A 12143-nucleotide genomic window follows, 5' to 3' on the forward strand; every position below is an offset into this window, starting at 1 on the left:
CCCAACACTTGTATCCCACTCTGTTTTGTGTGATTTCCTCTAAGGTGCGTGCTGCTGCTGTGGTGGCTGCTTTGCCCAGAGTGAGGGAGAGACTGAGACAATAGTCAGGCTTGGGCTGAATTAAATGATTTTGCTGATGATTAATAGTGGTGTGGGCCACTGGCTCTTGCGATGTAGAGATGATAAATCGTGAGTGCAGCTCTGTGCAGCTGTGCCTGTGTTGGGTCTTAGCATGCACACACCATGCAATTTACAGCCAAGCCGTTCTCCTTCTTCCTCAATTTATGTAATTACATCTATTTGATCTAAGTAGTAGCGTTGCTATATTTTGATATTTCATATTAACCACAAACATGTTTTGAATGCCTTTGGAGAGCATACTTGTTTGCCTTTCCTCTCTTTAAAGAACATGTCTCTGTACTTGCCATTTCAGTTTCTTGATGTGTTTAGAGTGGCACGTAAAAAATGTATAATTGGTTTCTGTTTAAGGCTGTCCTGTTTGACTCTTTAGCTTGTATATTTTGATTGTTTCCTTATTGGGATAGACTAGTTAGCTCTCTAATGTCCATCCACTAGAACTGAATACACACTCACCACAGAGACTAGAAATGAAAACACACTCATCAGCCTGCACACACCAGCACAAACATAAATCTGCAGACAAACAATAACTGACCCTGCATATGTTTGCCCCAGCCTTTTTATTTCACAGCATGATGCTACTTGTGTTTCTCTTTATTCTGGCATTTATATAATTCAAATACTTAAGTCTTCAAGCTGAATGACATTTGTTTGACGACAGATCTGATTTGCAAAAGACGTTTCCCGTTATATCTGTGGCACCAGTGTGCAATGGTTATGTAAGTGATAAATCTATCGATTTTCCAATGGTGCACTTATGTGGAACGTTGGTGCTATGTGGGCTTACTGCATAAGATGCAGCACAATGTTCACTCAAGTAGCAGTATGCCAGTTGACAGACCCAAAAATAAGAGCAGGTTGGGGGTCTGAATTCTTCGAAGCTTTAGGTGGTAAAGGGAAAGGGAAAGGGTTAGAGAAGATCTGGTGTCTTGCTGTTTGTGTGTGATTCTGCATCTCTTAACTCATGCCGTCCCGTGTGCAAGGTCGATTAGTCCCTGTGTGGGTAATATGTGTGCTTGAATGTGTGAATGTGTGGGAATATGTCTGTAAATGTGTGTGTCTCTTGTCGTCTTTTGGAGAAGAGGATGAGCAGAGGTCAAAAGTTGCAGCACACAAGGCTGCTCTCAAAGTCATTAGAGTAATCCGTGCCCAGGGGAGCTCAAGCTCATTTCCTCTGCCCAGAACTCACTGAATGAGATGTACATGCACATCCGACATGGGACAGTACACAGTAAATTCAAGACTAGTCACTGCCATTTTTTTTACCCATTTCCTGTATTTCACCACTGTCTGAGAGAGTTACACTCTGGCAGCAAACTTTTTCTTTTTATTACACAAGTACGTTTTTGAGGATTTGAACAAAATCAAATTACTTTAACACAGAACTAACTTTCAGTTGAAGTGTTCCTTTTTTTGTATGTGTAAAAACTATGTTATTAGGTAATGTGTTAACCTAGCTCCTTGTTGATGACTCATATACGGTAGGTTTTACACAAAAAGGTGCTTGTGTACTTACATGTATGCAGCACAAGCGTTCCCTAAAAATATGTAGAGCAGGGTATACATGGCTCTTGGCAATGATGGTCACAGAAAGCAGTTCATGTTATTGTCACACCCATGTCATTCAAGGATTGCATTGAGGGTGTTGCAAAGAGACAACAAAACAACTAGTGGCTAGTAAGCTAAACTTATTGTTCCTCCTATTAATACCCAAAGACTCAGGCTGGGAGTGCTAAACTGGGATTCTCAGTCTTGAGTTGACAGTTTAATCAAGGTTAAAAAGAACATTTAACATCTGAAAAATACCATTGAGGAAAATATGTATCAATCCTCTCTCTTGTAGTACAATGAGTGTAGTACAATTTTTCACTTGCTTGCTTTTCTACTTAAAGAAAAGCAAAGTAGAAAAACCATACAGTTAGGATTTTGTAAGATTATTTTTCAGTGACATATCACAAAACCGTTGATGATTTATGAGTTTGGTTCTGAAAAATAGCATGCAGATACATCCAGGACATACTGGATGTGCAACAGTAACAGAAGTCAGGTGTCTCAGCACAACCAGGTGGCAGCCACATCTGTGGATGTGACCAGACACAAAGACAAAAAAACTCCTCTCACTTAACAGTGTACAGTATATGAGAGGTTGGTACAGAAACGCTCATTCCGTCAGAATTAAACAGACATCAGGGATCAATTAAGCAGCTTATTTTATCAGAGTACACTTGCTCTTTATATGCATTTCTTTCTTTCTTTGTGGCAGAGAGTCTCAGTGTGCTTCAAATAGACATTAAGCGGAAACGCGCAGTGTCATTAGAGAGTTGTCCTTGAAAGACTGGCTGCAGGTTATGTTGGTAATGAGGTGGTCGGGACTTGCTGGGGTAATTTTATATGTCTGTAAATGGACCCAAACCAAGAGCCTGTGACTTGAATAAATGAAACATCATCTTTCAGCAGTACTATTGCATAAAAAGTGAAAATAAATGTATGACGGATTATAGTCTTTTAAAGTAGCATGTGTTTTTCAAATTTCTACAAATAAAACCCTGATATATGACAGAAATCACAGTTTCACTACATACAGTAAATCTTGGGTTTTATTAGTATTTTAAGTTATTCTTTTATTATTATCATTAATGCATGCTTTTAATGAAATGTGGAGATGCACATTCAGAAACACATTCAGTGAGTGTTTAGTCATTTATAGAGAAGAATGATGATCAATATTCAGCAATTTGTTTTATCCTTGATTCAGCTCTCTAGCATTTGTGTGCGCAGAGGCCGTTTTGTCCTTTTTCCAACATGCGCTCTTGCCTTTTCGGCAAACTGTTTATATAGTTTTTAAATATCTGTCACTCTAATGAAAGATTACACATTGTGATTTAGATGCAACGGCTCTGTTTCTACTGCGGTACTAATATCGCCATGCTGCATCGCTGCTGTTTTCCTGCAGGTTCTATATACTCTATAGAATTGAGTTATGTGGCATTTATTTGAAAATCCAATTATCAAAAATTTCCTTCACTGCAGTGTATAGGCAAAGTATTTCCTCAACTGTCATTTTCCAACGTGTTTTAAAGTGACCCTGCTTGGCATCAGTGCACAGAAACTGAAGAGCTAAGCAAATGTTTTTACTTGTGTAGCAACATTTTTAGGGAATATGAAAAATCCTATTTGGACGCCTCGAGCAACATGCTTACTTGTGAGTGTTCTGAGGGTGGTGCTTATGACAGTGTTCGTCATGGGGTAGTGCGGGAGTCCGACATTAACATCCTCCATTTTTCCGTACAATAAATTCCCTCCTTTTAAGAACAATTAGTTATGTATTTTAATTAGATTAGCATTATAAAGGCTTTTGCATAGAACTCAATCACCTTTTCTGTGCAACGGCACACTGTGTGCTTAGATATTTTAGTTTTGTCTCTTGTGGTTTCAGTGTTTTGATGCATGAGTTCTGCCTGTAGAATCTATTTGCATGCAAATTTTTACATTTCCCTCCGCATCAAACGCTTACTATGATACATGTACTGTGTTTCACCAGACTGTCACGGTGAGAGTGAATCTCGCTCAGAGAGGATCTACTTGTTTCTTTGTGATTGTTTGTTGGCCTGACAGGGTGGCAGAGAGAGACACACGCAGTAGAAGAAACAAAGGAGGTAGAGAAGAAGACAGCATGTGTGTTTGCCTTGATATTCATTTACCTATTCTTATATGTTTTGTCCAATCCTTTAGGTCGTCGAGAAAATTCCTCCATCTGTGATTTCAAGCCCCAATCCTCCGTGCCCTTCCTTCCCTGAGGTAAAACACTTGTTTCTTGATCTTTCTCAGCTATTTTATTTTTCTTTCCCCTGTAATTTCAACTTCATAACAGTGAATGAAGTCACATTTGTAGAACAAGCTTTGAAAAAAATTATCCCAGCTGTCTAGAAATATCAGACCTGATTATAATATACAGCATTATTACTGGCCATATTGTTTCCTATTATGCACCTACACAATGAAATACATATTAATTATTCATTAATATTAGACTCATATTAAATAGAGAGAGGATACAGTCACCACATATAATATTGAGTGTTTTATAGCATATAATATAAATGTAAGACTTCCATAATGGATACATAATATACCATAGTTTGTCAATTCCTATTCATATGCTAAAGAGTACACACCTTCTTTATGTTGCCAGTATCTCTCTCGATGACAACTCTCATCACTCTCTATCTCTCTGGTGCCATAACTTTGCAGAGTACTGTATGCATTTTCCCACCTTAAAAAATCCACAAAGACACACTACACACTACACAGACATGACGTTTTCAGTCGTCCTGGATCGACAGCAAAACAAGCACATTATAGCCACTCATCCAAATGTAAATCACATGTTCAGATTGTGTGTGAAAAAAGGCAGAGAAGCAAAGCAGAGTGTGTCGGACAGCAGGAGAGAGGCAAAGTGAAGAATACGCTTCTAGTCCTGAAATCAATTCACAGCGACAGAGAGGAAACTGGGCAAATGTATATTGCAAACCCAATTGTTCCTGTAATGGCTTCACTGATTGTTCCATAGCGGACGCCGTGATATGCTTGGTCATGACACATAACGATGAGAGAAGGTATGAGCTTGTATTCATGACTTCGAACCTTGGTGAAGAAGAATGTACGTATGCACAAGTGTTTGAATGTACATGTACTTGTGTGCAGTGTTATTTACTTGATTGTGTCTAAGTGGGGCGTGGGATCAGTAGTTGGCCTTTCTCCAGCTCCACTTAACTTCAAGAGGGGAAGCAGGACAAAAGCCATCACGGAAGACAAGGACAAATCATCTTTAGATGAAGTGTTTTAAGTGCTCTGATTCTCCTCCCACGTCATCACTGTGAATTAGGTGCCCTCTGCTCACTGCTGAGGGGTGTAGAATATAAACAATGCCAAGGTAACGGATGTTAAACGAATGAAAGTGGAAAACCATGAGGGTGTCTATCTTAGTCAGCCTCGTAAATCTCAGCTCCCTTGCCACGCTGCTGCGCTATACTGATGTTGCGCTCTGACAACCTGCCAGCCGAGCTTAGAGTGGCTGTGTGTGGTGTGGTCTGGTCGATCCTGCTCTTAGCAGTTTCACCCAAGGCAGACTTTGCAGGCAGAGCCATGTCTTTGTTTTATGCAAATCCATGCATATGAGGGGGGGGGGGGATGAGCAGTCTGGCCACGTAGCTCCAGGAGGACAGGCTGAGTGATGGAGACGGAGAGCCAGGTCTCCATGTCCTTGCCTGGGGAAAGAGTGTCCTGACTCCAGCCTGGGATGCCTAGACATCACCAGGACACTGTGTCACTGCGCCTCTTCCCCACCAATACAAGAGAAAACTAATTTTCCAGGCACAAATGTATTTACACTGTGAGAAGTTGGTGATAAAGAGAGGTTAACGTTGGTATGAGGATGCCAATGTGTCTTACCTGTGATTGGTATGTGTGTGTGTGTGTTATTAAGGCAGGCACACCTCAGGGGTTCACCAAGCAAGTTCAGAGCCCAGCAGGGAGGTGAAGGACCCAAAATATGCTGACAAAGATAAAACACCAGGTGTGTGTATATGCAGAGTAAGTGTGTGAAAGAGGCTGTGAGGAAGAGAGCTATGTGCAAACATAGATTGCAAAAGCAGGCTTGTGTATGTGTGTGTGTGTGTGTGTGTGTGTGTGTGTGTGTGTGTGTGTGTGTGTGTGTGATCTCATAAGCATACTGTAACAGGTAGGCCACCAACCATGTGGCCAGTGTATGGCAGAGTGGTTTAGGTAAAACTTGCTGAAATACTGTCACCCATACACCACATGTAGTAACAACCATCCATTCCCCATGTCTTTTGCTTCTTTATAGCAATGTAGTCCATCAGTGGAGTAAATGATGTCAAGTGAATGTTTTCCAAATGGTTATGTCCCCCCCATCCTCTCACTCAGCTCAGAGCTGCGTGCTAACGGTAATGCTTGGTCGGAGGCTCTTCTATCACAGAGAGCTCTATTTCTGGGTGCCAGGATGTTGGTCTCAGTCATCGAGGGCAGATGAAATCGATCCAGATTGACCTGTCATGTGGAGGAGAAAATGAATAAGATAGAGGAGGGGACCAGAGGCCATAGAGAGAAGGGGGGCAGCGTACAAGTACAAAAACAACCTCCTGCTCCATATGGGTCAAAAGTTGAGGGCTGATTTATCCCCCCCACCTCCCCTCCTCTCTGCTCCACCTGCCTCTCGGAAAGGAGTGAGAAACTGGAGACTGCTCAGGAGGCGTTGACTATATTTAGCCTTGGTGACCAAAGACACTGGGGTCTAACTTTAAAGTTAAAAATACAGATGTCCATGTACAGTGAGATGGGCACAGTTTGCATCACTACATGGCACCAAGCACAAGTTTCTCAGCTTGAACCGACTCAAAGAAAGATGGCAAAGCAGCTTGTAGCTGTCGCTGGCCGCTTCTTTGTCAGAAAAAAATACTTACTGGTAGCCTCATTCATTGGAGTTATCTTTAGTACTACAGATGATTAAATTCAAATGTGTAAGCACAAACATACAACGTAAACATAAAACTCCTGATTGTGTAAATGATACTTTCCTAGCAAAGAAAGGAAGACAGGGAAAGATTTATGGTTGCATTTGTATGTGAAGTGGTTCTAGATTTAGCCCAGTGTGTTTGGGCAGAGCTCCACTTTGCTAATTATTTTCCTGTGGCAGAGTTCTCAGCATGGCGCTCATCTCTCGCTCTGAGAAGAGAGACTCAGCAGTAAGTGCTTAGTCAGCCCTGCTCTGGGTGTGAGATACTGTTGGGTCTCTGGTGGACTGTCGGGGAGGCAGAGCAGCATGGGACCGATCCATCGCAAGGGCGAAGGCTTTGAGGAGAGGGCAGGCCCATCATCACCCATCAGTGAAAGGAAGGGGAGTAAAATACTACTGTTGGAGTCGGTGAACAAGAGCTCTGTATTGTATCTACCTGAATCGTTAGCTCTAAATGTTGCTGCTAGAGCTGGTAGTTTGCTGAGTGTTTGTGGAAATATGATGCCACTTGCAGAGAAAGAACCTAGTCAATGTGGACATGTTAGGAAAGTCTCTAAAGCGGCAGGATCCACACATTAGCAATTAGCAAAGGCATGGACTTTAAAACGTTTAAACACATCATTGTTAGTTTCTATACTGCCTTGTTGTCTGTGCAAATAAACTGTCTGTGTTCTCTGTTTCTCTCCTCCCTCTCTATTTATAGTCCAATGTCAAAGTTGTCTTTCTTTCTATCTCTACCCCTCTTTTTAGAGTGACACGCAGCTCCTCCTCTTCTGTCTGCCCTGCTATCCTCTAAATGACTCTCCTCCTCCTCCCAAACAAACTTAGCTTCCTTCCCCTTGCCTCTGTACCCAACATCACTTTCCCTCCCCCCTCTGCCTCACACTGCACCTGCTTCCCTCCTGCTCTCTGCTCCCTCTCCAAATGTCACTTTTCCCCTCCTCTCCTCCTCCACTCCTATTCTCCCCCTCGTTAGCTTGATGAATGGCTTCACTGCAGGGAAAGTGCTGATTTTCATCCCTCTGTCTGATTTCTGCTGGCTGTTATTAATTTCAAACACTCAGAGAAAAGCAAGTGAGTCAATAAATAAGGAAATGAACACACTTCATCTTGCCATGCAGCAGCTCTCACAGTCATTCACCCAGGATGCGGGTCCTCTGTGGAGCCCGTCCCTGCATTTATACTGATAGAGTTCAACTCCACTCTTAAATCACAACATGTTTCAGTATTTTTTACAGCAAAGATAAAAGTCAGCCGGTACCAGTGTATCATATCAAATGTTTCTAGAGTATTTTCAGTATCTTGCTTCCCTCAGACAAACAGGACCAGAGGGACAGAATGGTACAAAGTAAATAGCTCCGAAGAGACCTGCAGTGTCCTCTCTCATCTTTCACACCAGTTGACCATTTAAGAAATGTGTACAGAGGGTGACAACGGGAAGAGATATAGAGAAGATGCAGGGTTAAAGAGAGGCAATGAGAAACAGCAGCCTAACAGAGTTATTGCAGCACATTAAACAATGCTGTCCACACAGTGTGGCTGGGGCTCTGTGTCTAAGTGCACATTACTTACATTCCAGGCTTAATGCATTGTGCTTGCCCGTTAACATCAAACACAAATAGCCTTTGAGACGTTACGATTCCCTCACTTTGGTGCTGTCAGACAGGAACGCTTGCACCAAAAGTTGTTATTCTCTATTTTATGTATTTAATTAAAATGAGTTAGGATGTCTAATCAAAATAGGATCACCATAATGCATGCACAGACACAATAATTAAAGCCTGGGATATCATCACGCTGTTTACAAAGTGTTAATACAAACAGTCTGGTGGAGTATCCTATTAATACATGTCTGAGACACATTCACATGTCCTCAGTTGTGTGGTCTGTGCTCTGCAGCAGCAAGGCTTATGTTTCCCTTGGCTCAGACAATTAAAACAATATTTGGTATCACATTAATAAACATACAGATTTATCAAGGCCAACACTTCCTAAATTTTCCTGGTAAGTCCTTGACACATTAATTGATTTCAGCTTCCTTGGACTGTCCTCCTGAATCAGTGCACAGTTATGTTATGAAGCATATAGAACCCACATAATCAATTTGTATGTAATCCAGTTATGAGCCAGTACAGCTGACATTTATGAAGAGCTAAGTCAGCGTAGGGACGAGGTCAAGGTGGACAGGTGGGTCTAAAAACACAATACTTTCACCTAGGAGACCGCTGTTTGTGTATCATGTGAAACCAGAGGTCAATGTTGACTTATCTGTTGTGTAACTTCTGTTGTAAGTTATTCTGATCTTTTCCTGAACCTAAACAGGTAGTTTTGTTGCCTAAACACTACAGGGGCTTGTGAAAGCGCACTGATTGCTCGTGTTGCTGGACATTTATAGGAAAGTGCACAAAAAAAACAAAATAACTTTTCATAAGGTATCATATGCACCGTTGGCAGGATTTTACAACATTAGCTGGTAATGGATTCCCAGAGGGTTTGCTGCAGTCTCAATAGACTGAATATACAGCATTTGACAATACATATTGAGAGGTAGGAAAAATACTAAGTTTGAGTTATATAGTGTTTTTATGACTTTCAGAGATGTGTCCAGTGACAAAGAAAAATGTAAATACAATACTGGTACAAAATGTACACTGATATAAATATCCCATTGACGTTCTGTCATTCCTCATTTAATCTATAAATTAATAAAATATTATGAAAGCTGAATGTCAAGACACCAAAACTTTGGCTTTATGGAGTGGTAACATAAATATAGAGGATGATGAGAGGAGTGGAGAGGAGGAGAAGAGAGGAGCGGAGCCTGTATTAGTAGTAGCTGCAGGGGTAGTGGAGCCTGTATGTCTGCTTCATGGCTCTGTGAGCGCAGACATAACTATTGTGTTTACAAGGCTGAGTTGCTCTAACTGTTAAATTATTGGGGTGGGGGCGTGTTAAAGGAGGAGGAACAGAGGGAACGGGTGGAGGGGGTAAATATTTGTTCCTCTCTCTCATAGTTCTGGCTAACCAGACTGAGGAATGCTCTTTGCATTTTACAATTACAGAGTTTGGGTAGTGTCACCCTTGGAGAGTACATGGCCTCAGAGACCTGGCAGAGGAGTGCCTTTGTATACCCAATGTAGTGACTGGGCTTCAAGTGCGGTGGCTGAGGAGCGGCACACTTCTGCATGTCACTACTGTACTGAAGAGGCACGTTCAGTTAATGGCCATGTGTTGTGAGGTCACTCTCTGAAGTGTAACACAGACAAGGCCAGACCAAGCCGTGAACTGGCTTGGAAGGGTGTGTGACCCCTGGGAAAGAATGTTGTGGCAGAGACAAAAACTGAAATCAAGAGATCCACAGTCCTGGTTTGCTTACTCGTACTCAGAACTAAGGAAACCATCTTCTCTCACACAGTCTCTCCATTAAACATACACAACATCTTCACTGTTTTGCAATGCAAATGCATTTTTTTCCCCTCTTTGTGACCTGGCCATTAAAGGAGAGCGATGAGTTCACAGCTGATAGTCTCTGGTTGCAAAGAGCGGAGACCAGTGTAGGATGACATTATCGGAAGCGGCTGCATATAGATACTAAAAAAAAAAGACACAAACAGAAAGAGAATACTATGGCGTACTTCTCTCAGTATAAACTTCTGTCTGCTTGGATTACACTAATGACCCCTGACAAACCATAATAAGACACATGCATCTCTATGGATACTAGCCATGACCAAAGGAATGGCTCTGTGTTTACTTTCTAATTTGACATTCTGCAGTAAGAGGGTCTTGTTAGCAAAAACTAAAACATCATAATTATCCTGTTGTGTCCTTAAACCAATAGGTCATGGTAGAAAAGGATACAAGTTAATACATTCTCAATATACAACCCAGTATGCCACAACTACCATTAGAGAGAGGGATGTGAAAGGAGGGTGATGGAGAGGGACAAAGCTTTCCCTCTATCCCTGCGGCTGAAGTGGAATAGTTGTGGTGATGGGTTGTGACAGCTGAGGGAGTGAGGGAGCAAGAGGGGAGTATCACTCCAAAATCCCCAGGAAACAGAGAGGAGGGAAGAGTAATTTAGGATCAAACGCCCGCCATAGCCTCTTTCAGGCTGGCTGTTTCTGCTGTCTTTCTCAGTTTTTGGACATGCACACAGAATCAAGTCTCTTTATCTCTGACACACAAACAATCTTTGGTTAATATATATTTGATTTAATAACTCTCTAGTGACATTACCATAATGATTCAGCCAATACGTATTAATGCTGGCTCCTTGGCCTGGGTCAAAATCAGACATACGTCAAACACATATGCCATACCAGAAATAGATGCACACAGGACAAGCACACCGACTCTCATTTCCTTTCCCCGTCTCTTGATAGTATCCCTAATAGACCACACTCCCAGTGGCACACTGCTGTTGCAACATTCACCTACTATTGCTTTAATGAGATGTCTGTGTCGTTGTGTGTATGTGTCGGTATGAGTGTGTGTACATGTGTCTGTGTGTGCCTGAGAAAGAAAGATGTTAGCGATCCTTGTGGCCCTGTTTATCTCCACCCTTGTGTTGGAGTAGAGGGAGGTCAGAGGCAGGGCTGCCTGTATCCATCTCCATTCCCACGGCTGCTGTCTCACAGGCACAGTGGTCACAGGAGGATGAAAAGACTATGGATTTTTTTCTCCTCCTCCCTACACTCACTAGAGCAAGAAGATTAGACAGAAGATGAGCACAGCCTGGCCCATTCAAAGCAGCTTTAAGCCCAACACTGGAGGCATCTGACCCAAGCTCTCTGGTTCATGGAGCACAAGACATGCGTGCATGCACACAGAGACATGCACATGCACACACACACACACACACACACACACACACACACACACACACACACACACACACACACACACACACACACACACACACACAAATCAACTAAGACAGGATTTCTTGGTTGACTTTTCTGGTTCAAAGCTTGGTCATATAGTGCATGGGTGTTAAACATCGTCCCTATGACCTCTGTATATTAACACGCTCCAAACACACACCGCTACACACACATAAAACACTGACAGAAATAAGCACTCACACTCACTTACCAGCAGCCCCAGATGGAGGCATGTGTATAAAACAATATTTTGGGGAAAACTTGATAGACAATGAGGTGAAGAGAGTCAGAAGAGAAGAGGGTGGAAGCCATATGGGGAGGGATAGTGAGAGACAGAATTGATGCAGGCAAAGAAAAACAGGGAGATAAAATTCAAAGCTCTGCTGCTCTCACGAGCAATTAAAATTATTTCGGTATAATTTGAGAAAGGCCTGAGCTGTCTTATCAGTTTCCAGATAAGTCTTCCCCTCCTCCTCCTCCTCCTCCTCCTCCTCAACCAGAATGCATGAGAGGTCCTTATGACTGAAAACTGACACAGTGTACACTGAAAGCTGCTACCATATGGCCACCTCTGTAATTTC

General features: G+C 42.2%; 1 protein-coding gene across 1 annotated transcript in view; it reads left to right on the forward strand.

Moving 5' to 3' along the window:
* The window catches only part of mafa (MAF bZIP transcription factor a), a 67921-nt gene that overhangs the window by 4886 nt on the left and 50892 nt on the right, over positions 1-12143 (forward strand). Inside the window, exon 2 of the mRNA XM_068730984.1 lies at positions 3874-3939. Within this exon, the coding sequence (XP_068587085.1) occupies positions 3874-3901 (28 nt within the window). The 3' untranslated portion in view covers positions 3902-3939. The remainder of the gene's footprint in view (positions 1-3873; positions 3940-12143) is intronic.

This window comes from Cebidichthys violaceus, unplaced genomic scaffold (genome assembly GCF_023349555.1).
Source record: "Cebidichthys violaceus isolate CVI_PGR_0920_01 unplaced genomic scaffold, fCebVio1.0.p SCAF_5, whole genome shotgun sequence".
In the NCBI taxonomy this organism is placed as follows: domain Eukaryota; kingdom Metazoa; phylum Chordata; class Actinopteri; order Perciformes; family Stichaeidae; genus Cebidichthys; species Cebidichthys violaceus.